The sequence below is a fragment of the Hippocampus bargibanti genome, linkage group LG16, assembly GCF_051943395.1.
Source record: "Hippocampus bargibanti isolate YZ-2025 linkage group LG16, ASM5194339v1, whole genome shotgun sequence".
NCBI classification, from domain to species: domain Eukaryota; kingdom Metazoa; phylum Chordata; class Actinopteri; order Syngnathiformes; family Syngnathidae; genus Hippocampus; species Hippocampus bargibanti.
The window spans coordinates 10,072,552-10,100,425 of NC_142749.1; the positions used below are offsets into that span (position 1 = coordinate 10,072,552).

The 27,874-nt window shown below is 40.9% G+C and overlaps 3 protein-coding genes and 1 long non-coding RNA gene across 7 annotated transcripts in view; 2 read left to right on the top strand and 2 right to left on the bottom strand.

The window, feature by feature from the left end:
- Positions 1 to 9,560, top strand: part of mink1 (misshapen-like kinase 1) — a 29,522-nt gene extending 19,962 nt beyond the window's left edge. For all 3 annotated transcript variants that reach the window (XM_089016599.1, XM_089016600.1, XM_089016601.1), the window contains 10 exons: positions 236 to 352; positions 1,714 to 1,825; positions 1,966 to 2,115; positions 2,346 to 2,489; positions 2,627 to 2,761; positions 3,069 to 3,169; positions 3,255 to 3,404; positions 3,481 to 3,640; positions 3,782 to 3,921; positions 4,602 to 9,560. In XM_089016599.1, the coding sequence (XP_088872725.1) occupies positions 236 to 352; positions 1,714 to 1,825; positions 1,966 to 2,115; positions 2,346 to 2,489; positions 2,627 to 2,761; positions 3,069 to 3,169; positions 3,255 to 3,404; positions 3,481 to 3,640; positions 3,782 to 3,921; positions 4,602 to 4,685 (1,293 nt within the window). In that variant the 3' untranslated portion in view covers positions 4,686 to 9,560. The remainder of the gene's footprint in view (positions 1 to 235; positions 353 to 1,713; positions 1,826 to 1,965; positions 2,116 to 2,345; positions 2,490 to 2,626; positions 2,762 to 3,068; positions 3,170 to 3,254; positions 3,405 to 3,480; positions 3,641 to 3,781; positions 3,922 to 4,601) is intronic.
- A 1,281-nt stretch (positions 9,561 to 10,841) lies between these two features.
- On the bottom strand, positions 10,842 to 18,366 carry LOC148886383 (guanine nucleotide-binding protein G(I)/G(S)/G(T) subunit beta-2). Its single transcript, XM_089016606.1, has 9 exons — positions 18,258 to 18,366; positions 18,113 to 18,151; positions 17,880 to 17,986; positions 17,149 to 17,212; positions 15,980 to 16,142; positions 14,340 to 14,406; positions 14,063 to 14,264; positions 12,863 to 13,079; positions 10,842 to 11,745 (listed from the first exon to the last, which is right to left on the bottom strand). Exons 1-9 carry the CDS (start codon positions 18,312 to 18,314, stop codon positions 11,639 to 11,641), a joined length of 1,023 nt encoding a protein of 340 aa, XP_088872732.1. The 5' UTR covers positions 18,315 to 18,366; the 3' UTR covers positions 10,842 to 11,638.
- On the top strand, positions 14,171 to 18,175 carry LOC148886384 (uncharacterized). Of its 2 annotated transcripts, XR_016117799.1 has the most exons (5): positions 14,171 to 14,276; positions 15,828 to 15,964; positions 16,035 to 16,155; positions 17,376 to 17,546; positions 18,051 to 18,173. It is a non-coding gene; the product is annotated as an uncharacterized LOC148886384 (long non-coding RNA). The 2 variants fall into 2 exon arrangements; XR_016117800.1 differs by lacking the exon at positions 17,376 to 17,546 and having other exon boundaries at positions 18,051 to 18,175.
- A 1,052-nt stretch (positions 18,367 to 19,418) lies between the features above and the next one.
- LOC148886385 (guanine nucleotide-binding protein G(I)/G(S)/G(T) subunit beta-2-like) lies at positions 19,419 to 26,869 on the bottom strand. The gene is made up of 8 exons (XM_089017686.1): positions 26,376 to 26,869; positions 23,629 to 23,709; positions 23,484 to 23,522; positions 23,251 to 23,357; positions 22,520 to 22,583; positions 21,351 to 21,513; positions 19,711 to 19,777; positions 19,419 to 19,635 (listed from the first exon to the last, which is right to left on the bottom strand). The coding sequence occupies exons 2-8, from the start codon at positions 23,683 to 23,685 to the stop codon at positions 19,419 to 19,421; spliced, it is 714 nt and encodes a 237-aa protein (XP_088873812.1). The 5' UTR covers positions 23,686 to 23,709; positions 26,376 to 26,869.
- Positions 26,870 to 27,874: the final 1,005 nt, after the last annotated feature.

A 27,874-nucleotide genomic window follows, 5' to 3' on the forward strand; every position in this document is an offset into this window, starting at 1 on the left:
GTCAGCTAAATGAAATTGTCTGGGGAATTCTAAACAAATACTCTTATGACTAGCAAAAGACGTGTATTTTGCATTTGACCTAAGTATGAAACAGCTAATACATAATAGAGTACTCCATGACCACTTGTAACGAGAAGAAAAATAATTCGCAGATGCAAACAAAAACATTGCTTACATATTTTGTTCTGTACATAATCCATGATACTTTTTTGAATATTTTTGTTGCATCTGAAAGACCCCTGAAAAGCGCAGCCACAACGGATACACTAACCTACCAGATGTGGTGCAGCCCTCCCACTCCCCCACTGACTCTGCTCCTCACTCCTCACCTGGGAAGGACTCGGTGTATGATGTAAGAGTGATACAAAGTATATCAGACATAAAGGCTTGATTTATTTTTATGAATTCTCGATGCAAAGTATTGTATGTTGTTCTGCCTCTTATTAGATATGCAACGCTTTAAATGAGTGGTTTCGCATGGCAGTTTGCAAGCTCCAATGTGTATTTTGATCTAATGTTCATTGGCAAACTGCTAAACGTAACTCAATCACTGCGCCACATAGTTCTCGCTAATTTCCTCCGAAAAGAAAAAGTCATTTTGAGCCTCAGATGTCAAATTTACTTTGTAGCAGTGGCAGGCCGTGAATTTCATCGCTATGCCTTAAGTCAGGGGTGTCAAAGTAATTTTTTGCCGCGGCCACATTGTAGTTATGGTTTCCTCTCGAGGGCCGTTATGAATTCGTGGAACCCATTAGAATGTTTAAATCCCTTCAAATATTACATATAGAGCACACAGCAAATTAATGAATAACTCGTTTTCAAATCTGAAGTCAAGAATAATGACTTTTATTGTGGTTGACATCCAAAAATATGAAATTTTGGCTCAGATTTTAGCAATCATCATGGAATTTAACAAGTTTGATTTGCTTTCGCGGGCCAAAAAAAAATGCCGTGGCGGGCCTTGACTTTGACACCTGTGCCTTAAGTAGTGCTACGTCTGAATCAACCCAGACTGAAAAAAAAAGTGTGATATGATTTCTAACAAGTCCAATAGAGGGTACCATTAGCCAGGAAATAACTGACTGACCTTTGTTAATGATGTCCATTTTTTCTTGAAAAGCCAATCTTTAAAATGGTTTTAACAGTAAATCTGCAACCAAATCCATTTCTTCTCCTTCAGCCATTGTTGGTAGACAAACTGCTATTAAATCAACACAATGTATTTGATTATGCAGCTCGATACAGTGTGCTAGCTCTGGCCAGTATGCTCTTGGCACTAGTGGCTTGTGACTAGCCAATAATAGTTTGCGAAAACTCTGACGTTGACCAGTGTCTTCAAGAAAGCGTTGGTACCGCTTTTGGGTTGCCAACTCCAAATCTGATTGGTTAGAGCAACAGTTTGACACATTTGATGCTCCAGGGCCTTCAAAACTGATTGTGAAGGCATCCGGGTAGATTTCTGACCCTGGTAACAAATGATGGCTGAAATGCTGAAATACAAAAACACACATCTGGAAGCAGCGCAACAGGGGAAAAGTAATGAAAGGAAGCTGAAAGACAATTTGGAATTATTTATTAAGAATTCATGGACAAAATAATATAATTAACATCAGTCCATGATTCAGATATTTTTATGCCGGAAGAGAAGGCTTTGCAGGCCTTGACGGTCCGCCACTGCTTTGTAGTGATCATCTTTGCTCTCTTCCCCAACAGTATCAGTCCAGATGTTTAGTAAAAGCACCTGGCAAGTCCTCCTTCACCACCTTTGTGGATCTTGGAATGTACCAGACACCAGGAGGTACCGGGGATAACATTTCTGTTACCAGTGAGTTACAAGTTTCTTCAATGTTTATCCAACATGCCTTCAATTGTCATGCAATATAAAAGATTTAGTCATCAAATACAGCATTGTTTGCCAAACTGTCTTCCTTTATCTCATCAAACCCTCCTCATTCGCCCCATCAGGCTCAAGATTCGAACAGCTGAAGATGGAGGTGAGGAAAGGTTCCATGGTGAATGTGAATCCAACCAATACGCGCCCCCCTACTGACACACCTGAGATCCGAAAGTACAAGAAGAGGTTCAACGCCGAGATCCTGTGTGCAGCGCTTTGGGGTAAGGGAGGGGGAGAACAAAATTTACATCTGCTTGCGTTATCAAGGCCTTTTTTTAGTCAAACCTATTCAAGCTTCTTTGAAATGTTTTCAAATGATGTTTAGCATAAGCATGCCTGATGAAGAGTTGTCATGTTCTGACAAATACGGGATCTTTAAAGGTAAACAATCGGAAATTGAAGAATTCCACTGCAATTTCAAAGATATTTTCCAATCTTTTTTTGTGTCTAGGGGTGAACTTGTTGGTGGGGACGGAGAATGGTTTGAAGTTGCTCGACCGTAGTGGACAGGGCAAAGTTTATCCACTCATCAACTCACGCAGGTTCCAGCAGATGGACGTTTTGGAGGGCCTTAATCTGCTCATTACCATTTCAGGTCAGTACACTCCATTATTTTTTTGCCTCATTGTTGACAATTTCTTTTATGTGATAAAAAGTGACACCATTTATGACAATTCCCCCCAAATATGAAATGTAACAATAGACAATTCTTTTGCTTCTTTTCCAATGAAGGCAAGAAAAACAAAGTGCGCGTCTACTACCTGGCCTGGTTGAGGAATAAAATCCTCCATAATGACCCCGAAGTGGAAAAGAAGCAAGGCTGGACCACAGTGGGTGAGATGGAAGGCTGCGTACACTACAAAGTTGGTGAGTGAGGGAATTAGTGAGGGAACAGCTTCTTCCCCCAAGCCATTAACTCTTTGAACTCTTTCAACAGTAGCCAAAATGGAACTGTATAGTGCCACTTAGCAGTTTTTTTTTGACAACGATACTGGTGCAGCGTGTTCTACCGGAAACAATTTCCTTGTGTGTTCTACATACTTGGCAATAAAGATGATTCTGATTCTGATTCTGATTAGTATTACTTGTGACAAATGCTCATAAATGGCAATGTGAATTATTGATTGAGGGGGGAAATGTGCTATCATGTGTTCTTCTGGTTTGTCCCCTCTAGTGAAATATGAGAGGATCAAGTTCCTGGTGATTGCTTTGAAGAATGCTGTGGAAGTGTACGCTTGGGCGCCCAAGCCTTATCATAAATTCATGGCCTTCAAGGTTGTAGGAGCAGTCGCACACGATCCCTCGACCATTTAAAACAATTATCCTTTACTCTGTGATTGACTTCCCTTCCCTTAATCAGTCATTTGCAGACCTGCCACACCGACCCGTCCTTGTAGACCTGACTGTGGAGGAAGGTCAGAGGTTAAAGGTCATCTACGGTTCCTGCGCTGGCTTCCACGCCATTGACGTGGACTCTGGAAACAACTACGACATTTACATCCCGGTTCATGTGAGTTGTTGGGCTTTCGAGTAGGAGATTTGACAGCAATTCAGATTCACTTTGCCCCCCCCCCCCCCCCTAACAGATCCAGAGCCACGTGATGCCGCACGCCATTGTGTTCCTGCCCAGTTCCGACGGCATGGAAATGCTTCTGTGCTACGAGGACGAGGGCGTCTACGTCAACACTTATGGGCGCATCATCAAGGATGTGGTCCTCCAGTGGGGAGAAATGCCCACATCTGTTGGTACGGCAGAGGGAAAATGACCCCCCCTCCAGCTAGAACCGAAAACTTACCACAATGGACTGCTTATTGTGTTATCGGATCACAGATTATCATTATTGGTGCATTGAAGGGTTAATGATGTGATGTAATTTTCATTTGCAGCTCACATCTGCTCCAATCAGATCATGGGATGGGGAGAAAAAGCCATTGAGATCCGCTCTGTGGAGACGGGCCACCTGGATGGCGTCTTCATGCACAAGAGAGCTCAGAGGCTCAAGTTCCTTTGCGAGAGGAATGATAAGGCAAGAAATAAGAACACTGAATTTCTCTGGGTGGGGTTTGGGAGTAACAAGATACAAATACTAGTTACTGTACTTAACTCATTCACTGCCATCCCCGAATTTACTCAGGAATTGAAAATATGACGTGGAGCGCCATTCCCGAATTTGTTCGGGTTTTGGTTTTGCTTGCAGGGGGCGGCAATAAAGCGCTGGTCAGACCTCTGGCAATGTTTTTCCCTTCCACGAGGGGTCAGAATTTCCCTTTTCTTCATGTAAGCGCTTTGCTCCAGCTGTTGTCAAAGTGCTATATTAACCAATATGTATGTATTGCATTGTATTTTGGACAGCTGCCCCCATTTCAAGCTCTAACTCCAGACTCGTATCGTTTAGAAATTAACTATTTTTTTTACTGATGAAAGAAGAGAGTCTAAAGTTTCTTACACTGCATTGAGTGTTCATGTAGTCCTAAAACTCAATATTCTGTGGGTCCTGCAATTTGAGTAAAAATGACAAAAACCCTGGCACTGGACACATTTTTGCACGTCTGGCAAAGACTGAGTTATAAAGATTAATCAGCTTAAGCACTCTAACCAGTTGGATTTTTTTCTCCATTTTTCTTTATCTAATTGAATTACCATAGCTGTTCCAGTAATGGTGTGCATCTTTCCGGTAAGACAAATTAATTGTCTTTTCATCCTCAGGTGTTCTTCGCCTCAGTGCGGTCAGGCGGCAGCAGCCAGGTGTACTTCATGACCTTGAACAGGAACTGCATCATGAACTGGTGAAGGGACAGCTGCTCTGCACTCGGTGGAGGCAGCAGGATTTGGAAGTGGAAGTGCATCCAACATTTTCTGACACACACAAAAAAGAGCAAGCGTGCTCATTGGCAGTGGTGTACATATATACACACACACACACACACACACAGACACAGACACACTGTTCAACCCTGACACGACACACGTGGATTAAAAAAATGCGCGCACACACTCGGATTTAAAAAGTCAAAATAATCAGATCAGCTTTATGGCCCCGATAATAATTTTTGGCATCGAGTCACCATTGATGTCCAATATTTGAGAGCATTTATTCATTTGTGCTGTCCATATCTGCCTGTCCTGCTTTCCCCTGAGTCGGTGGACCATGCACATTCGTAACGACTTAGTTGACCATTGTGAAGTTACTGTACTGCACATTCCTAAATGTTTTTTTTTTTTCTAGGGACAGAAGAAGTTATTCACGCCATAGTTTGTTAAAAGTTGGGCTGTAAATAGCGCCAATCACCAGATTATACCGCAGGTGTCTTCTGCTCTCGCCTCCCTTCATTGTGATGCCACACGACACGACACGACGCAGGCAAGGAAAATGCTGGCGCGCCCAGCTTGTGTCTCCCAGTTGTTTCGGGGCTTGCAAGAATTGCACGGTGCAAAAAGGGACATTTTGGGCTAAAAGTTTAGAGATCCTAGCATCGTGTTTTTGCTCATGGTTCAGTTAGAAAGTTGTCATAACTGCATAGTGCTCTGTGACTGACAGTACTGTGAAATGTTCCACTTTACTCCCTCCCCTTCAATTGAGGCAATCTAGTCAATCTCCTCCAACTTGTATTTAGCATTTTTTTCATAGATTTACAACGAATTTGATATTTATATGTAGTGATTCTGACTTAGTGGTATTCTTGATTTTGCTCTACTGTAATTCTATTTCAATATATCCCATTGTTGTGCTGTCTTTGTTTGAGGAGGGTGTTTTCGTATATGTGGCTGAACATGTTTAAGCCCGTGTGATGATTTAACTTACGAGGCAGTCAATCTCCCTCTAGTCTAAAATACCGTCGTGTGGATCTGTTGATGAGAAGTAGCGCAGCACGGCTAATTTTGTTCTGACCTGATATACATGCGTATTTTTAGAGTCGTAACGGAGAATGTGTCTTGCTACAGTTTATTTCTTTATGTATATACGTACTGTACACACTACTATACGGGAAGGGTGAATACAGGCTAAAGGAAGCCATCTTGTGAAGTTGAGAAGACTCTAAAATCAAATAGTCTTCTCCGTTCTGTGTATAGTGACACTGGTTTGCAATAGAAACACTGCGGGAGGTTGTGACAGCCTTAGCACAGTCAAGGTAAAGCGCTCGGGTCTGATCACTGCGAAGCGTTGCACCAAGCAATGCACTTGTCGAAAATGAATGAGTTAGCAGGGAATTTGTGAGTATTGAAAAGAATGGCATTGTCGCGCTAGGGCACATTTTGTGTGATGACGGTGAAGAGATCTTTGTATTGTCAAGCCAAAAAAAGTGATAGATCTACAAATATATAAATGTACAATAGCTCGGGCAGTGTGCATGTAAGCCATTGAAGTACTATTGTGTATCAAAGTTGTTTCCCCTTTTTAGCAATTGTTAATTATTGTTTCTTATTGTTGTGTGCCACCACGAGCATTTCACACAGGGACTGTTGGTGTGTGCATTTTCTGCGGTTATTTTTATTTTTTTGAGTCAACTTGCTATGTTTACAGTTTAAGCAGTGCCTTGGAGTTGGGACAACATTAGAAGATATTATAGGATAGGTGTAAGCCTTGCCCCCCCCCCCCCCCCCCGGTCTCTTATAAACCGTAACAAGAGTTGTAATTTTGATTATCATCCGCCCCCTTAAAGTGCACTTGAATCGTTAACTCATTCACTGCCGGTCACAAATTTATTCAGCAATTGAAAATATAACAGCGCGCTATTCCCGAATTTGTTCGGGTTTTGTTTTTTCAGCCTTGGGTGCCGATAAAGCGCTGGCCATGGCGTCTCACAATGTATTTTCCTTTCCACAACTGCCAGAATTTTCCTTTTTTACATGTTTGTTCCAGCTTTAGCTGTTGTTAAAGCCCTACATAAACCCATATGTATGTATTGCATTGTATTTTTGACAACCACCCTTATTTCAAGCTCATAACTCCAGACCCATGTAATTTAGGAATTCTATGTTTTTTTTTTCTGATGAAAGAAGAGAGTCACAGGTTTCTTAGGCTGCATTGAATGTTTATGTGGTCCTAAAACTCAATATTATGTGGGTTCTGCAATTTGAGTAACAATGCCAAAAACGCTGGCACTGGAGTGGACACGTTTGTGCACGTCTGGCAGTGAATGAGTTAAAATGCATATTAACATGCACACAAACGGGAATATTCAATGAGTAGTAATTCAGAAATCGGCAATAATGAAGAAATAAATGTTTGTCCCATGAAAGATAAAAAAAGTCCATACTCGAGTGGAAGCCAGGATTAGAGCAAAGCCATACTTGTGAATCGTCTTGTGACGTCGACGCGTAGATTGTCGCAGCAAAGATAGTCGGCACTTACTTTCTTCAGTGTTGCTAATGTGACGTAGTAAATGGGGAAAGTAGCTCGGCTATATTTCGAGAAGTCTATTTTATAAATAAATACATATGTAAATTGCGCTGAGAATTAACCCGTGAATGTACTTCTATCTAAGACAGAGATTTGTATTTATGTAAACAAAGAAAAGTGCCGTTCTATTAATCAAAGCACAATGTGTAACAGTATATTTTCTCAGTCGGTCGTCGGGTAGAAGACAAAGCAAGTCATTACCTGTGTTGTGTGGCCCTCGGGATGGTCTGATGTGGGGAAATCGCCGGGTTAGCTGGGGTGTCCGCTGTCTGCTAATGGGATATTTGAAGGCTTTTGGTTTTGAAATTGAAATGGGACTATAAAAATTTATATTGAGCACCATTCATTCCCTGATTCCCAAATGAAGGTGACAGTTTCATATCAAGAGCACAAGAGATGTTCCATACACACAAGTGACACCCAAACTTATTTCATGCTAAATCACAGGGTCCATATTATCTAATTAAAACAAAGTACAGTTTTAGGTCTTTCATTTTCTGCAAAAATTATCTTTAACTGTATTTCACCAAGAGAGCTTGAAGGATAAATTGTATCAGTGGCCCACAGAGCACAATAGTTTTTCTGGGTTGTATTTTTCGGTGTATAAGATGCACCGGACTATAAGACGCACCCCAACGAATACTGTATTTTCAAACTTTTTCCATATGTAAGGCGCACCAGACTATAAGACGCACCTTCAATTAATGAAAAAAGATTTCCAAATATGATACATTAAAGTCTCGTTATATCGCTATCGGTTATATCGATAGTACTGCTTATTACGATACTATTTCTATGAACGCAAGGAGAAAATTTACATGCCGCAGGATCGGATATATATCGATAGTCCGGTTATATCTATATTTTTTCCAACTCCCGAGAATATCGATATAATGAGACTTTACTGTATATGAATATACTCGTCTAAAGCCCGTGTTAGGATTACTGTATTTTCTGGTGTAAAAGGCGCACCAGAGTATGAGGCGCACCCCCAATGAATGCAGTATTTTCAAACTTCCATATATAAGTGCACCGGACTGTAAGGCGCACCTTCAATGAATGAAAAATGTTTTCCAAATATAATATATAAATAGATTAAAAAAAATCCAAATATAAGGCACACCACATTATAAGAGGCAACGTAAGAGGCTGGGGTTCTGCACTACTTCTACAAGGGGAAAAGTGAGTCAGTGGCTGCTGACAGTAGTTGCGAGACCTGTCGTGGCTCAATTTTACTTCACATATAACGAGCACCTACGTATAAGGTGTATGGTCACTTTATCATGAAAATCAATGCTTTTGGGTGCGCCTTATACACTGGAAAATTTGGCACTTTTAGGTGGACCACAGTTACAGTTCATTCGTCTGTAGCTAAAGGCTCGCTTGAGTTATTCTTTATTAGGAATCTTTTTTTCATCCATTATCTTCAGATGTTGGTTTATAGTTTCATTTGATTGTTTTAATTTGAACATCAATTAGCGTTAGTAAATGAGTAAGCCCAGTGACAATTTGTTCTTCTGTGGCTATGCTAGTTTCAATTTCATTTTCGTTTTTTTGCAGTTCCCATTTCCAGTTCCAAATATAGTTTCATTTTTATCATTTCGTGAAAATATCACTTTTTTTTTTTTTTTACTTTACCGTTAAAGTGAAACGGTTGTCATGTCTCTTCATTTTCATGCCAAGAGCCTTCAAAAATCTCCCATTACTGTGTAACCATGAGATTGATTGATTGTGTCTGGACAGTCAGGATGCACAAATGTGTGAGTGAAAAAGCAATATAAGCATTTGATCAATCCATTGCAGCGTGGATTCAGGAAGTAGTTAGCGGCCTTTGGCAGCCAAAATGTTGGCTGGTTGGTGAGTCATTCATTTTGGATTTTTGGTCTGCTTGGATTTGGTCTTTGGATCTCTTGGTCGGCTTTAGTATACGGTATATTTTTTTGTTGTTTCAACATGCTCTCTCAATCTTATTTCTCTTTTGCGGAATCCCACAATTGCCTTTATAAGTTAGACATGTTGATAAGTGTAAGAAAGCTCTCCATCTTTAGGAGCTCATGAAGCAAATCAATATTATAGCCAACCCAAGAACTCGATTTTTGAACATCAACCTACATTTTAGTTTTTTAATTTTTTTAATGGCTGTCAACATTGCAGTGTTTTAGTTTGCAAGTGTTTCTTAACTCCAGAGTGTATTTCATAAGATCTTTAAAACTTTGAAAATATTGTGTTCATGTCTACCACAGAATAAAAATCTCTTCATCTCACATTGTCTCTCTTTACTGCACTATTTTCTATTGGGGCCATATTTGTTTTGTGCTTTGTTGTAAAACCAAAATTCCCATCCGTTGTTTCACCAATTCCACAAGAAGTAATTGGAATGAAAGTCATTCTTTTATTAACAGTAAGTACAGTCAAACCTCGGATTTTCAACGTTCTCGACCAATTCCGTTTTCGACCAAAAATGTAGTTTTTTTTTTATGCTTCGGTTTCCAACTGAAATTCTCCCATCCAAGCGTACATTGAATGCACCACTCTACCCCCATCCACTTCCTTTTACGTCACATCCTTGTGTCGCGTCTCATTGTGACCGAGATATTTTGCTCGTGTAGCTTTGCATTGTCAGCAGCCGTGTTTGTATTGAAAAGCAGACATTGGTTATAATAAGAAATGTTTTAGTTTTCCACAAAATTGGTTTTCGAGTCGGTTTCTGGAACCCATTATGGTTGAAAACCGAGGTTTGACTGTATTGCTTAGTTTCAGGGTTTTGTGTAGGTAGCTATATTGGTTACTATCGCCCTCTTGTGGCTGTTATACGATCAAGCAGGAATGGCGGCCAGGGCTGACAAAAACAATGTTGGTTTTTTCCTCATGGAAATGTGTGCTTTAGCTGACAAAAGGTTGGGGGAACTTGCTCTAAAATGATTATGGTCGACAATGAATCTGCCGCGGGTTTCATCTTGTGATAATGCGAAAGAATCATTGCAGTTTAAAATTGACTCGGCTTTCAATTGAAGCGCCTTGAATTTCAATGCAAGACTTCATTTTTAGATCATTTTTATTTTTAATGGACCCACAACTCGGTTTTCTATTGCCATCATGATGATCCTTGACGATTTGTTTATTTTGTATCGGGGACGAAAGTCTCGGAAAAGCTTTTGGAAACCCGATATGTGATCATTTGCCGAGGCGTCGAGAGCATTTTAGCATTTTACCGCACGATGGCGCAACAGGCCACAAAATCGAACAGCGACATATTCGAATGAGCCGCGACAGTGCCGAAAATGAACAATTTGTGTGTAGAATATAATTACTGAATTTAATTGTATCATTTTTCATCCACTTTGTATTCAGTTATGCGACTGTACTCTCAAGTTTTGTGTATTCTTTCATCGTTCTAATTATTTTAACCGAAAGCATCTGATTTTCCCAAGTTTGTCCCACATTCACATCCAATGACCTTTAAAACAGATAAACCATTGTGCGAGTCAACTGTTCCTCTTGAATGTGACACAAATATATTCACAACAGTGCTTAAAAAAGGACCATTCACTGTCAGGAGAGGCTATTTATTAATATTATGTACAATTTTACCATCATGAGTCAGATTAAAGTTTGAATACTGGCTCCTGCTCCATTCAGACTGCACTTTACAACGGTTTTACTTTTTAGTCACATTGTCCAGTTTCTTCTCCCCTTACCAATATTATCGAGCAATAATCGGTAAAGTTGTATCTGAGGCACAAGGGGAGAACATGAAGTTGAGTGTAAAAAATGCATTGAATATGGGGTGTATAGCTATTAAAAAACACATCTAAAACATGGCTTAATATTAAGATATAATGTTTTTACCTCTATCAAATTTTAATTCCCGCTCTGTTTTAATGGACTCTTATTCTCTTCCACATTCTCACTGAAAAGCATCACAAGTGGCACTGAGACAGAACGTACGTACTACAGTAGTATTTGTCTTCAGTGCATTTTGGACGTCATTGTAAACAAAGACAGAATTGTCCACTGACGTCTTCTGAGCTGTGTCTCGGGGGTCGGGGGAGTTTATGTGGAGCATTTTAAAAGGCTTCAGGTCATAGTTGTGTTTTTGTTTTAATATCAGAGAGCTTACAAGATAGATTTTAATGTATTTGGTCACTGTCTGTGTGCATGTGAGAGATTGTGTTTGCGTCACCTTGCAGCTGCAGTTTTGCACTTGAGTCAGCTGTAGGTAGCACGTGTGATTGGTGTAACTAAGTCTTCATACTATGTCTTATATACACTTGTTGCACTTACATACGATGCAAACACTCGTGTTGCAAGAAGTGTGCGCGTGTGTATGTGTGTCTTTCTTTTAGTTCCAGATCTTGAGGAAGCTGTCCCAGGACCCGGTGGACACAGCCATGCCATCATCAGTCACACCCAGACAGCTCACACGATTGTCATGGCCGGCTAAGACTCCTGGAGGAGGGTCGGCGTGGACAAAAGGAGACTTGTTAACATTTTTGCTCTCCAGACTTAAGAAGAGACGTCTTAACCCCGCATAGAAAACAACGGGCTTTGTGTTTCACGGTACTTTATAATATGACACCAAAATAACTCTGTGAATGTGCGACTATGAAAGACTTTACTGTTTAAAGTTGACCAATTAACTGCCATTTTGCCCTATATACAGTAATTGCCTCCTTATTATATCCATATATATTTGTCCATATCCATACATGACTCCATATATCCTTTTATGACTTAATTTCACTTCATACGCAGTGGGTTCAAATTTTTATATACATTCAACATTTTATATACATTCATAATTTTATATACATATTTATCATCCGTCCATACATTTCCTAATCCACTTTTCCTCACAAGGGTTTGCAGGCCTAATCGAGCCTATTCTAGCTGTTTGCTTCCAACATTTAGCTTATAGCAGACGTGCACATTCGACCATGACGTCCCTGATCCACTGGTGAAAAGGGTGCTTTGATCCTCTCCTCTTCCATCTAGAACTGCTCCATGGCATATATATATATATATATATATATATATATATATATATATATATATATATAAGAGGGTGCAGAAATTGCTAAAGATTGAATGACTGTCTGTGTCCTTTGTGACGTGTCACATTGTTTGTTTGTTTTTTTGACTTCAAGATGGCGCCGTGTTCGTGGCTGCCTTGACAGCAGCTCCTGTATTTTGTTTTTGCTGCTGTGAAATGTACATTTCTTCACTGTGAGACAGACAAAGGCTCATCTAATCTAATTACTGTAATCTAGCCGAGATGTGTTTTTCATCCAATATTTTCTCATTGAAATATTAACTAGTTATGATTTGCTATTATTAATGTGTTAGCTGGGTGAGTCAACACAAAGCCAGTTAATTTCACAGTATTCAAATGTTGGTGATATTGCTGAAATACATCCAGATTTGTCATGGGTACTTGGTATGGTCACCAAATAACACCTTGTCTTAATGGCTGGTAAAATCCACTAAATTCTAAGACATAACCTTATATGGTAAATGGAAAGATTAGAGACTTGTGTGGAATCTCCCAAATGTCTTCCCCACCCACCTGCTCTGTCTCCTTTCATGGCGTCCCAGATGTTGCAGTTAAAGTCGTCATAGCCTGCCAGCAGCAGACGCCCCGAGCGGGAGAAAGCCACAGAGGTGATGCCGCAGATGATGTTGTCATGGCAATAGAGGCTGAGTTCCTGGTCAGCGCGGAGGTCGAACAGCCTGCAGGTGGCGTCGTCAGAACCCGTGGCAAAGGCGCTGCCATTGGGGAAGAACTGAGGGAGACAACGCCAGAGGTGAGTTCACTAGATAACATTTTAAACTAAACACAAGAATAATTTCAAGTCATATTAGTCAGTGTGCTGTTAACTCATTCACTGCCAGACGGTGTGCAAAAAAATGTGTCCACTCCAGTGCTAGGGTTTTTGTCATTTTCACTCAAATTGCAGGACCCACCGAATATTGAGTTTTAGGACGACATAAACATTAAATTCAGCATAAAAAATCTTAGACGTTCTTCTTTCATCAGAAAAAAAGACTTTATTCCTAAGTCATATGGGTCTGGAGTTAGCTGAGCTTGAAATGGGGGCGATTGTACAACAGGCAAATGCTGCCCCCTCCTGGAAGGGATAAAAATTGCCAGAGGTCTGACCAGCGCGTTCTCGCCCCCCCAAAGAAAAACCAAAACCCAAACAAATTTGGGAATGGCGCTCCATGTCTTATTTTGAATTCCCAAATACATTCGGGAATGGCAGTGAATAAGTTAAAAAAGCATTTGGTAATAGTCGTGCCAAATACTGCTGATTGGTAGAGACGATAAGATGACAAAAGGCAAAATAGATTTGCTGAGACCTTTAAAAATGAAATACCAAAAGCTTGAATGTTTTCTTTTTATCTAAATTCTCCATCAATGCAGTCATGTGCAACAGTAGTTAGGATTGCGCTTGTTATCTTGTGTGGCTAGCATGATACCTGCTAGCCAAAAGCTAATCTCCATTACATTTGTTGACAGCTATAGTCTCGCATTGCCAAAATGTAGCGCATGGGAAGCATCATTAATATTACATAATTGCCATTGCGTTTGTGACATACAGCGGTATCTTGATTTTCACATTGAATTCATTCCACGAATGACTTGGACACCCGTTCATTGAAATATCTTTGTACACTTTTTGTACCACTTATTGGTTTTCGTTGTGTTTATGTGCATGTTTGTTGTTTTTTTTCATACATAACCTGACCGTCATTGGACACTTACACAGATGGCGTTGATATCCGACTCGTGTCCGGTGAAAGTCTGTCGACACATGCTGTCTCTGATATCCCACAGCTTGACCGAGGCGTCGCACGCTCCCGACACAAAGGTGCGCAGATTGGGCGCCAAGGACAGACTCATGACGTCTCCCGTGTGGCCCGAAAACACCGTGGTCTGCTGGCTTGTCTCGATGTCCCACAATGCACTTGACGCAAAGGTTCGTCGGAGGTCAGACAACTCAAATTTGTGAAACGTGTATCGCGGGACTGTTTATGCTCACCAGGTGGTGTCTCCTGAGCTTGTGATGATTTGATTGTCGTCGATGAAACGGCAACATGAGAGGTAACCTGAGATAAAACACGCAGAAAACCCAAAGCTATGAGCTATTAAAAAAAAACAACATGGCTAATATAGTTCCAATAAACAGCAGTAAAGATTGTGAGGGCCCAGAGTAGATTGGACTGACATGGCGAGGAAAAAAAAGGCTGAAATCTGAATGATCCAAAAAAAATACATAACCTACAAATACCGGAAGCCATACCGACATGAGAAACATTACAAAATGGAGAGAAACGACATGGGAATGACAAAAGCAAACAAATTCATGGGCCAATATTAGAATGTAGGTTATGTATGTGGGTCAGTACTTCTGAGAGTGTTAAGGGCAGCAGAGAAGGCCTTGCTGACCCTGACAGCTCACCATTCACTATTTTGCTATAGTGTACTTCCTCATATCATGGCATTTACTCATGTGTGGAGAGTATTGTTAGCAGTAAGGTTGATTGGAGCAAATGATTAATAGTGCACAAATGCATTATAAAACAATATTAACTCATTCACTGCCAGACTATGTGCCAAAATGTGTCCAATCCAGTGCAAAAAAGAGTTTATTCCTAAATTATATGGGTCTGGAGTTATCTGGTTGGGTCTGGTTTATATAGTGCTTTATCAACAGCTGAAGCTGGAATAAAGCGCTAACGTGGTAAAAAGAGAAATACTGCCATCTAGTGGAAAGGAAAAAACATTGCCAGAGGTCTCACCAGCGCTTTATCGGCACCCCTGCACAAGAAAAACCCGAAGAAAGTTGGGAACGGCGCTCCACGTCATATTTTTAATTTCCGAATAAATTTGTGTATGGCAGTGAATGAGTTAACTAACTCTAAGTCTCATTGTAATTTTCATTACACAGGCATTCCATAGATGGTCACTGGTGTCCTTATGCCCTTATGTTCTTATTGCTCTTATTACTTTTAATGCTCAAAATAACTCAATTTCAAATATTTAAATACACTGTAAAGTGAATTGAGAGATTTGTTTCAAAATCTATGTTTGAAGCCTGGTAGCTTTAGAGTGCGTTGTTGTCACCTACAAGTGCCTGCACGTCATACAGATGAACATGTCATAGTGAAGAAGGAAACAAATAAAATCTGATTTCATGTGGATAAGGGTGGTGCGGACATTTTTATGAGCATTGTTGGGACATGGATGACCTGGCATTCAAATAAATAAAGGCAGTGAGGGCGATATATTTTCATGGTTAAAATATCAATTTTTCTAGGCTGTGGTAGAATTATATGATTGACAGTTAACACCCAAACCGGGTGAGGCCCCAGCACATTTTGTACACACGTCCATAGTCACAAGTGAAGAAAATGGGGCAATCATTGTGATATTTGAATGCAAGTTCATGACCCTGTGATAAATTGAGGCACATCATTTCCCACGCGGTGGGTTCTATTCAAAGAAATTTGCTCTTCTTGCCAAGTAGCCTGCAACGACGGGGATCTTAGATGACATGAGGTATCATCTGGCCTCATTACCTGCCAGTGATTAATTGAGCATCTTAATCAAGTCTCCTTCCCCATGAGGCGGCCAATCGAGGTGCACTCAGATCATCGATTTGAGGTAAAACTCTCTCACCAGTATGGCCGGGTAGTTCTCGGCTGATCCTGACATTTCCTTCACGTGTTTTCAGGCAGTAGATGGAGCAGATGTTATCAAGGCCTCCGCATGCTACGTAGTTCCCAGACGGGGCGTACGCACAGGTCATCACCCAGGAGGAGCGCAGAGGGATGGCATGGATCTAAAAAAAAAAGGTAGCATATACTGTAACTAGCGAGCTAGCTTGCTAGCTACTGTAACTTAATGCTATCTATCAGCTATCAGCCTGGCTCGCTAGCTATCTATATAGCTAGCTATTAGCTAGCTAGCTAGCTAGCTAGCTGTTAGCTATTATAAATCTAGCTCGATAGCTATCTAGCTAGCTCGTGATCTATTAGCTATGTCCTTGAGAGTTTTGAAAGGCGCTTATAAATAAAATGTATTATTACTATTATTATTATTGTTTATCAATTAGCTAGCTAGCTTGATTTGTATCTGAGTTACGTCATCATCAGCATCATCATACATTTCATTTCCAAGCGCCTTTCAAAACTCTCAAGGTGACTTTACAGTCACAAGATAAGTTTTTCTGCGGGTGAGCAGCGGCAGCTACACGCGCCAGCGTTCACTCAACCCGTAAGTCACTCAAATAGAAAGCAAGCTATCTAATAGATAGCTAACAGATAGCTAGCCAGGGCTTCACTCAACCTGGAAGTCAGAAAGCTAGTTAATAGACAGCTAATTCGATAGCTAAGTAACTTGGCTAGAAAGCTAGCTAGCCAATAGATAGCTTACAGATTGCTAGCTAGGCATTCACTCAACCCAGAAGTAACTCAGATAGAAAGCTAGCTAGCTAATAGACAGCTAATTCGATAGTTAAGTAACTCAGATAGAAAGATAACTAGCTAATAGACAGCTAATTTTATAGTTACTCGGCGAGAAAGCTAGCTAGCCAATAGATAGCTTACAGATCCAGGTTGAGTGAACGCTGATGCGTGTGGCTGCTGCTACTCACCCACAGAAAAACTTATACTGTGATTGTAAAGTGACCTTGAGAGGTTTGAAAGGCGCCTATAAATGAAATGTATTCTTACTATTATCAAATATAACAAGGAAGATACACTTGGCGAGAACGTAGACTGCGGCAAATGTTGGGAATTCACAATGACAGGATAAGTGTTACGAGTGCGCGAGTGTGCTGCTTTTACCTTGTTAGTGGTGTAGCTGTCCCACACGATCAGTTTGCCATCTTGAGAGGCGCTAACAAGAAGCCTGCGGAGACACGCATGACATCATGAGATCAGCACTCACTTGGGCTTCCGACCGTCTTCTCGGAGATGACGTGATCGATGCAAATGCATTTTTCACTTCAGCAGAATTGACTCTGTTTTTCCCCTCCCTCTGTTTTGTACTTTTTTTCTTGATGGATGAAAAGCTTTCTTCAGCCGTCATCTGTACTGCTTTGAAGGTGTCGGCCATTTCACTCCTCATCCGAAGAGCTTCGTCAGAGAACTAAAGTTGTGCTGGTAACTCTGGCCTGATATATATCCCAAATGGACAGAGGTGGCAGTGTCAGACCTCTGCTTTGATACATCCCTGCTCTAAGGTTGGCGGTGCAGTACAGTAGACTACTCCCTGAAACTAATCTGATGACTTATTTTGTTCTGTCTAATTACCTCTAATGGTCTATGACTGGCTTTGATTGCCCCATTCGCTCTGGTATCGCCTTATTAGCATGACTACGCCTATAGGTATGACAATATAAACCATATATCATAAAAATCATGTCTAATGCTCAGCTTTTTTAAAAATCAAGAAATAATGAGGGAAACCTCCAAAGGTTTGCAAGTGTTTGCCCTCCACCGATCCCTGAGGAAAGCCATCGCAGGCTTCAAATAGAAGAGCACCTGAGAATACACAGAGAGTTGTTAAGCCCCACCTTGAGTCTGAGCCCCAATGCATGGCATAGATCTTAGCAAGGTGGCCTCGGAGGGTGCGTCTTGTCCGCATTTGTATCCGCCCCACTGGATCCAGACCAGCGGTTATCTAGGTTGCACATAATGACAAGTAGATTTCAAAAATAGGATAACGGGATCTTTTTGTTTTCCAGATAAAACCGCGTACTGATCAACTCACTATCAGCTTCTCACTGTCAATCATTGTGACACTCACCTGTGTCAAGGTGGAATCCCCGCATGCTTTCCTGGCATCCTGCAAAACAGCAAGAAACGGGAGGATGGAGGAGGAAAAAGTCACAATATGCAACGGTACGTTGTAAGCGCAAATGATTTGGGACTCCAGGAAATACTCGACATACTCGTATCTGGTTCCTCAGCTGCTCGGCCTCCTGGCGAAGCTGCTCCAGCTCACTCATTTTGGAATTTGGTGTCGATGCCGCCTGTTAGTTGGAGAAGAGTAAAACTAAGAGTCGTCTGCTCGTGTACAATCGGTTGACACAACATAGTGTGCAATTGCGATTCTCAAATGTGAAAAAGTCATTGCGTAAATACCTGAGGGAGACAACGCCAGAGGTGAGTTCACTAGATAACATTTTAAACTAAACACAAGAATAATTTCAAGTCATATTAGTCAGTGTGCTGTTAACTCATTCACTGCCAGACGGTGTGCAAAAAAATGTGTCCACTCCAGTGCTAGGGTTTTTGTCATTTTCACTCAAATTGCAGGACCCACCGAATATTGAGTTTTAGGACGACATAAACATTAAATTCAGCATAAAAAATCTTAGACGTTCTTCTTTCATCAGAAAAAAAGACTTTATTCCTAAGTCATATGGGTCTGGAGTTAGCTGAGCTTGAAATGGGGGCGATTGTACAACAGGCAAATGCTGCCCCCTCCTGGAAGGGATAAAAATTGCCAGAGGTCTGACCAGCGCGTTCTCGCCCCCCCAAAGAAAAACCAAAACCCAAACAAATTTGGGAATGGCGCTCCATGTCTTATTTTGAATTCCCAAATACATTCGGGAATGGCAGTGAATAAGTTAAAAAAGCATTTGGTAATAGTCGTGCCAAATACTGCTGATTGGTAGAGACGATAAGATGACAAAAGGCAAAATAGATTTGCTGAGACCTTTAAAAATGAAATACCAAAAGCTTGAATGTTTTCTTTTTATCTAAATTCTCCATCAATGCAGTCATGTGCAACAGTAGTTAGGATTGCGCTTGTTATCTTGTGTGGCTAGCATGATACCTGCTAGCCAAAAGCTAATCTCCATTACATTTGTTGACAGCTATAGTCTCGCATTGCCAAAATGTAGCGCATGGGAAGCATCATTAATATTACATAATTGCCATTGCGTTTGTGACATACAGCGGTATCTTGATTTTCACATTGAATTCATTCCACGAATGACTTGGACACCCGTTCATTGAAATATCTTTGTACACTTTTTGTACCACTTATTGGTTTTCGTTGTGTTTATGTGCATGTTTGTTGTTTTTTTTCATACATAACCTGACCGTCATTGGACACTTACACAGATGGCGTTGATATCCGACTCGTGTCCGGTGAAAGTCTGTCGACACATGCTGTCTCTGATATCCCACAGCTTGACCGAGGCGTCGCACGCTCCCGACACAAAGGTGCGCAGATTGGGCGCCAAGGACAGACTCATGACGTCTCCCGTGTGGCCCGAAAACACCGTGGTCTGCTGGCTTGTCTCGATGTCCCACAATGCACTTGACGCAAAGGTTCGTCGGAGGTCAGACAACTCAAATTTGTGAAACGTGTATCGCGGGACTGTTTATGCTCACCAGGTGGTGTCTCCTGAGCTTGTGATGATTTGATTGTCGTCGATGAAACGGCAACATGAGAGGTAACCTGAGATAAAACACGCAGAAAACCCAAAGCTATGAGCTATTAAAAAAAAACAACATGGCTAATATAGTTCCAATAAACAGCAGTAAAGATTGTGAGGGCCCAGAGTAGATTGGACTGACATGGCGAGGAAAAAAAAGGCTGAAATCTGAATGATCCAAAAAAAATACATAACCTACAAATACCGGAAGCCATACCGACATGAGAAACATTACAAAATGGAGAGAAACGACATGGGAATGACAAAAGCAAACAAATTCATGGGCCAATATTAGAATGTAGGTTATGTATGTGGGTCAGTACTTCTGAGAGTGTTAAGGGCAGCAGAGAAGGCCTTGCTGACCCTGACAGCTCACCATTCACTATTTTGCTATAGTGTACTTCCTCATATCATGGCATTTACTCATGTGTGGAGAGTATTGTTAGCAGTAAGGTTGATTGGAGCAAATGATTAATAGTGCACAAATGCATTATAAAACAATATTAACTCATTCACTGCCAGACTATGTGCCAAAATGTGTCCAATCCAGTGCAAAAAAGAGTTTATTCCTAAATTATATGGGTCTGGAGTTATCTGGTTGGGTCTGGTTTATATAGTGCTTTATCAACAGCTGAAGCTGGAATAAAGCGCTAACGTGGTAAAAAGAGAAATACTGCCATCTAGTGGAAAGGAAAAAACATTGCCAGAGGTCTCACCAGCGCTTTATCGGCACCCCTGCACAAGAAAAACCCGAAGAAAGTTGGGAACGGCGCTCCACGTCATATTTTTAATTTCCGAATAAATTTGTGTATGGCAGTGAATGAGTTAACTAACTCTAAGTCTCATTGTAATTTTCATTACACAGGCATTCCATAGATGGTCACTGGTGTCCTTATGCCCTTATGTTCTTATTGCTCTTATTACTTTTAATGCTCAAAATAACTCAATTTCAAATATTTAAATACACTGTAAAGTGAATTGAGAGATTTGTTTCAAAATCTATGTTTGAAGCCTGGTAGCTTTAGAGTGCGTTGTTGTCACCTACAAGTGCCTGCACGTCATACAGATGAACATGTCATAGTGAAGAAGGAAACAAATAAAATCTGATTTCATGTGGATAAGGGTGGTGCGGACATTTTTATGAGCATTGTTGGGACATGGATGACCTGGCATTCAAATAAATAAAGGCAGTGAGGGCGATATATTTTCATGGTTAAAATATCAATTTTTCTAGGCTGTGGTAGAATTATATGATTGACAGTTAACACCCAAACCGGGTGAGGCCCCAGCACATTTTGTACACACGTCCATAGTCACAAGTGAAGAAAATGGGGCAATCATTGTGATATTTGAATGCAAGTTCATGACCCTGTGATAAATTGAGGCACATCATTTCCCACGCGGTGGGTTCTATTCAAAGAAATTTGCTCTTCTTGCCAAGTAGCCTGCAACGACGGGGATCTTAGATGACATGAGGTATCATCTGGCCTCATTACCTGCCAGTGATTAATTGAGCATCTTAATCAAGTCTCCTTCCCCATGAGGCGGCCAATCGAGGTGCACTCAGATCATCGATTTGAGGTAAAACTCTCTCACCAGTATGGCCGGGTAGTTCTCGGCTGATCCTGACATTTCCTTCACGTGTTTTCAGGCAGTAGATGGAGCAGATGTTATCAAGGCCTCCGCATGCTACGTAGTTCCCAGACGGGGCGTACGCACAGGTCATCACCCAGGAGGAGCGCAGAGGGATGGCATGGATCTAAAAAAAAAAGGTAGCATATACTGTAACTAGCGAGCTAGCTTGCTAGCTACTGTAACTTAATGCTATCTATCAGCTATCAGCCTGGCTCGCTAGCTATCTATATAGCTAGCTATTAGCTAGCTAGCTAGCTAGCTAGCTGTTAGCTATTATAAATCTAGCTCGATAGCTATCTAGCTAGCTCGTGATCTATTAGCTATGTCCTTGAGAGTTTTGAAAGGCGCTTATAAATAAAATGTATTATTACTATTATTATTATTGTTTATCAATTAGCTAGCTAGCTTGATTTGTATCTGAGTTACGTCATCATCAGCATCATCATACATTTCATTTCCAAGCGCCTTTCAAAACTCTCAAGGTGACTTTACAGTCACAAGATAAGTTTTTCTGCGGGTGAGCAGCGGCAGCTACACGCGCCAGCGTTCACTCAACCCGTAAGTCACTCAAATAGAAAGCAAGCTATCTAATAGATAGCTAACAGATAGCTAGCCAGGGCTTCACTCAACCTGGAAGTCAGAAAGCTAGTTAATAGACAGCTAATTCGATAGCTAAGTAACTTGGCTAGAAAGCTAGCTAGCCAATAGATAGCTTACAGATTGCTAGCTAGGCATTCACTCAACCCAGAAGTAACTCAGATAGAAAGCTAGCTAGCTAATAGACAGCTAATTCGATAGTTAAGTAACTCAGATAGAAAGATAACTAGCTAATAGACAGCTAATTTTATAGTTACTCGGCGAGAAAGCTAGCTAGCCAATAGATAGCTTACAGATCCAGGTTGAGTGAACGCTGATGCGTGTGGCTGCTGCTACTCACCCACAGAAAAACTTATACTGTGATTGTAAAGTGACCTTGAGAGGTTTGAAAGGCGCCTATAAATGAAATGTATTCTTACTATTATCAAATATAACAAGGAAGATACACTTGGCGAGAACGTAGACTGCGGCAAATGTTGGGAATTCACAATGACAGGATAAGTGTTACGAGTGCGCGAGTGTGCTGCTTTTACCTTGTTAGTGGTGTAGCTGTCCCACACGATCAGTTTGCCATCTTGAGAGGCGCTAACAAGAAGCCTGCGGAGACACGCATGACATCATGAGATCAGCACTCACTTGGGCTTCCGACCGTCTTCTCGGAGATGACGTGATCGATGCAAATGCATTTTTCACTTCAGCAGAATTGACTCTGTTTTTCCCCTCCCTCTGTTTTGTACTTTTTTTCTTGATGGATGAAAAGCTTTCTTCAGCCGTCATCTGTACTGCTTTGAAGGTGTCGGCCATTTCACTCCTCATCCGAAGAGCTTCGTCAGAGAACTAAAGTTGTGCTGGTAACTCTGGCCTGATATATATCCCAAATGGACAGAGGTGGCAGTGTCAGACCTCTGCTTTGATACATCCCTGCTCTAAGGTTGGCGGTGCAGTACAGTAGACTACTCCCTGAAACTAATCTGATGACTTATTTTGTTCTGTCTAATTACCTCTAATGGTCTATGACTGGCTTTGATTGCCCCATTCGCTCTGGTATCGCCTTATTAGCATGACTACGCCTATAGGTATGACAATATAAACCATATATCATAAAAATCATGTCTAATGCTCAGCTTTTTTAAAAATCAAGAAATAATGAGGGAAACCTCCAAAGGTTTGCAAGTGTTTGCCCTCCACCGATCCCTGAGGAAAGCCATCGCAGGCTTCAAATAGAAGAGCACCTGAGAATACACAGAGAGTTGTTAAGCCCCACCTTGAGTCTGAGCCCCAATGCATGGCATAGATCTTAGCAAGGTGGCCTCGGAGGGTGCGTCTTGTCCGCATTTGTATCCGCCCCACTGGATCCAGACCAGCGGTTATCTAGGTTGCACATAATGACAAGTAGATTTCAAAAATAGGATAACGGGATCTTTTTGTTTTCCAGATAAAACCGCGTACTGATCAACTCACTATCAGCTTCTCACTGTCAATCATTGTGACACTCACCTGTGTCAAGGTGGAATCCCCGCATGCTTTCCTGGCATCCTGCAAAACAGCAAGAAACGGGAGGATGGAGGAGGAAAAAGTCACAATATGCAACGGTACGTTGTAAGCGCAAATGATTTGGGACTCCAGGAAATACTCGACATACTCGTATCTGGTTCCTCAGCTGCTCGGCCTCCTGGCGAAGCTGCTCCAGCTCACTCATTTTGGAATTTGGTGTCGATGCCGCCTGTTAGTTGGAGAAGAGTAAAACTAAGAGTCGTCTGCTCGTGTACAATCGGTTGACACAACATAGTGTGCAATTGCGATTCTCAAATGTGAAAAAGTCATTGCGTAAATACAGTTCAGTTATGTTTCACTTTTTTTTTACTGAAATACTTACTGCATGACATTTTCAAGTTCATTATTGGTTTCTTCCTGTATAATACCTTTAAAGGACAACCGACACCTCCGGACAAGTTGTGTCCATAATTTGTAAAATCACTTCAAATGACTTCGACTGAGCGTATTTTGCAAAGATTCCACCGCATATAGCTAGATTTTACATTTTAAGACTCGCGCTGAATATTCCGGAAGTCTTGTTTTTGAGTTGGTGGTCAAGTCAAGAACGCCCCTGACTGAGAAAGCGACACACAATGCATTTTGGGTACTTTGTTTGGATTGAAAACTTCGTGTTGATCCGTGTTAATGGCGAAATTAGAAGGAAAACACATAAATAACACGATGGTGAATCATTGTGTGTTAAACCAAGACTACTATTTGATACTAGTTGACACAAATTCCCAGCAGACAAATCATCCCATTTCCAACGGAGCTTGGGTGCCATCTTGTGTATTTTCTGGGACGCTACATTGGAGTCCTGACGGCTCGAATTGAGACGGGAGGACTTCTTTAATCGATTGCAAACATTTCTGCTTTCCTCTTCAGAACTATTTGAATCATATTCATAACTGGATGAGTAACAAGAAAGCATCTTCTCAGAATCTGAAGCCATTGTTTTGATTGTAGAGCAAGGCAAGACGTCCTGGCGTGACGTCACGAACAAGGGGGCGGGACCTTCTGAAACTCGCCATCTCCGAGGTCATTTTGAAGAAGTTTTGGGACACTTTAACTCATTTTTATTGGTGTTTTACATTTGACTAAAATATCAGCCTGTGTGTTTTGGGTATTTTAGATGCTTTCAAACGTTTTTCTGATGTCAATTAGGAAACAAAAAATGGTGTCGGTTGTCCTTTAAGTTTGTGACACTTTACGTTACCTTATATCTCAATAATTCTTGAAGATATGAAACCCAAACTATTATTTGCTGAAAGCCACCTAAGTTTTTGGAGCTAAAATTTGAATACAAAAATCCATGTACAGTCCTGTTTTTTCCGATGTATAAGGCGCACCCAAAAGCCTTGATTTTCTTCAAAACATGACCCTGTGCCTTATACGCAGGTGCGCCTTATATGTGAAGTCAATTTTCCCCTTGTAGAAGAAGAAGTGATTAACCTCAACTGTAGCACCTTATAATGTGGTGTGCCTTATATTTGGAAAACGATTGTATATTTAAATATTAGATTTGGACAACTTTTTTCATTCATTGAATGTGCGCCTTATTGTCTGGTGTGCCTTACTTATGGCAAAAGTTTGCAAATACACCATTCATTGGGGACACGTCTTATACATCGGAAAACACGGTCATTGTTTTATTAGATTTTCAATGTGCGAGCCGTTGGTTACATGGCATATCGAAGACCGCTTCTCGCCAAAGGCGACCAACAATTGCATTCAAATCTTTGTTTTTATTCTAAAAGACACAATTTGTCATGTAGATCTCGAGACCGAGTCTCAATCTGTGTAATTTATGAATTGTCTGGTGAGTAATGCAATTAATAATGACCTTTCTTCATCCCTTATTTGGACATTAGATTAAAAAAAAAAAAATCAATAAAACCATAATATTTTAATCCCTATCTACGAGTGAGAATAAACCCTGTAATCTGTTTACAACTGTGCCCGGTTGAATTGTGGAATAATAATCTGCACAGATTAAAGATGCCACAGAGCCAGCGTGCATCGCTAGCAGGCAAAAGATGCTAAGGGACCACTCCCACAAAAGCCGAGGGGACCTGTTACTCTTGTGTACCAAAGCGAAGCACACTATTATTAACTCAGAAGGTTAATATATCTCCATGTGGGATCAGATTTTTTGCTGGAGGCCTACTTGGGTCACTGCAACGCAGTAAAACGTGTGTTTTTGAATCAATTGAAGGGGCTTGAATTATTGGCAGCGAGAAGCCAAAAGGGGGTGACACCAATGCTTGTGTAACCATTGAGGAACTAAGAATGTTTAAAGCATCTAAATTGAGGCCTGCAATTATCCATTAGAAGACAAAATGTCACATTTTCACATTTAAACAAATATTTTCACCATTTACATCATATTTGCTGTTGGCATCTCTCTGGATGGATGCACGATCAGCTCATGGGTCATTATTATTTTTTTCCTCTATCTTTCTGGGTTAAGAGCATGCTGCCCCACCCCTTTCACTTGCACACCATGGTTACATCTGCAGCTGGAGGAGAGCCCACAGCTAACATGAAGAGTGTAATGTCAGAGATAGTGAGGCCCGGCTCATTGCCACAGTCAAACGCGGAGGCCTCTACTAAACAGAATATGACTACACTACAGCACGGAAGAATGCTCTGTATTTCATTCAAAATGGTCAGCAGGCGAATGTAGGCAGTCATAGCAACAAGATGTTTTTCAATGCAGATGGTTAGAGCACCATCATCTTCATCATCGTTTTCATCATCATCATCATCATCATCATCATCATCATCATCATCATCACCCAGCCATCTTACATCGTGAAAACTGGCCTATTCCCTTTAATAATGGGTGGCTACCTGTTAATTCCACCGATGCTCCTCTTTGATTGTTGTGAAAAAAGCCAACTCCTTTGAATAAATAAAAAAAACCGTGGGTTTAACAATAACTATTTTATCTCTTGTGGTTTTATATATGTATCTTTAAAAAAGGAAATATGCAGAGAAGATGCAATCGAAGAGGCGTCAGTTGGCAGGCACACGGAGGAGGAAGAGGAGGAGGTCTTCACACATTTCCACATAAGAAAAAAAAGAAGAGCACAAAAAACACCCCACTCATCCACAGCTGCTGCGTCGCGGCTTTCACCCCCTTTTTCACGCCGAAAAAGTCCACGTCGACATGGTGGTTAAAGATAAGCTCCAGTTCGGTCCACGCTCGTCTCGAGCAAAGGAGCGTCAAATAGCACTCGCTCTGTTTTTTTTACTCCGATGTTGCTCTTCGTGACGTGATCTTCGTTTCCTTCCTCTCTCTCAGTGGTTTCCTCCTCCTCCCCGTCCGCCTCCTCGCTCCCTCCTCCTCCCTCCCTCTTCATCAATCGCCTAAAAGGTACAATAGAAAGGCAAACCCGTCAAATCTCGCATCTCGTAATTAAATTACAAAATAGCGTTTTTATTTTTTATATGAAAATAATTAGCAAATATGTCTCTATCTTGCGAGTTATAATTTATTTCCATCTCTCTTTCTCATGATAAGGCAGCAGGCAAACATCGCGACCGTCAATTTGCGTAGGAAAGGCATCGACGAATATTCAACCAACAACTGCATGTTTGGCACTCACACTTTAAATGTTTCATGCCCATTTGAAAAATCAGGATGAGGATGTGGTACATTTGTAATGGCAGGCATCCCAGTTAGACTTCAATTTGTGGTCACATCAGCTGATGGGCCCCATTGGGGGATTGCCTGTAACTGTAACTGTTCTAGCACTTGCACAAACGTGATCGTTTTTTTCTAAATGAGGATCTAACAACATTCTCATTTGAACTTCCCTCGACTGGAATCTCATGTGTTTACTGAGGGGCAGTCATTTTGAAAATAGTTTGAATTTCATATTATTGTGTTAAAAATAATGACAGATAATTAGCAAGTCCACAATACAAAGGTTAATGCATTTTTTTTTGCTATAGGCATACTGTAGACATTTGAGTTTCAGAATATGGACAAAAGGTCTGAAGTCCTTATATTTTATGTCTTGCTATTTATGTACATGTACTTGAGTTTGAGAATTGTATAGTGCCTCTTTGCAATTTTTTTGCTGATGATACTAGTGCAGCGTGTTCGACCGGAAACAAATTCCTTGTGTGTTCTACATACTTGGCAATAAAGATGATTCTGATTCTGATTCTGATTGTGTAAACAACCCATGACCGAGAATCTTTTGTTTGAAGCCTTCCACTCTTTCATTGAGTAAAAATATTGCAACATGCGTTTTAAAATTCACAGTTAATGGCCAAAATTTCCTTTTAAAAATAGACAGATGGGCCCAGGTCATGTAGCTGAGGAAAAACAACACTTTTCT

Excerpts from the sequence above, each read along its gene's own strand:
- LOC148886383 (XM_089016606.1), bottom strand. The coding sequence starts at position 18,314 with ATGAGTGAGCTGGAGCAGCTTCGCCAGGAGGCCGAGCAGCTGAGGAAC. Across the intron at positions 17,213-17,879 it reads CATTGGGGCTCAGACTCAAG|GCTTCTTGTTAGCGCCTCTC; the intron begins GTGGGGCTTAAC and ends GTGTCTCCGCAG. Across the intron at positions 14,265-14,339 it reads AGCTCAGGAGACACCACCTG|TGCATTGTGGGACATCGAGA; the intron begins GTGAGCATAAAC and ends CTTTGCGTCAAG.
- LOC148886385 (XM_089017686.1), bottom strand. The coding sequence starts at position 23,685 with ATGAGTGAGCTGGAGCAGCTTCGCCAGGAGGCCGAGCAGCTGAGGAAC. Across the intron at positions 23,523-23,628 it reads AGCTGAGGAACCAGATACGA|GATGCCAGGAAAGCATGCGG; the intron begins GTATGTCGAGTA and ends GCTGTTTTGCAG. Across the intron at positions 21,514-22,519 it reads ACAGCTACACCACTAACAAG|ATCCATGCCATCCCTCTGCG; the intron begins GTAAAAGCAGCA and ends TTTTTTTTTTAG.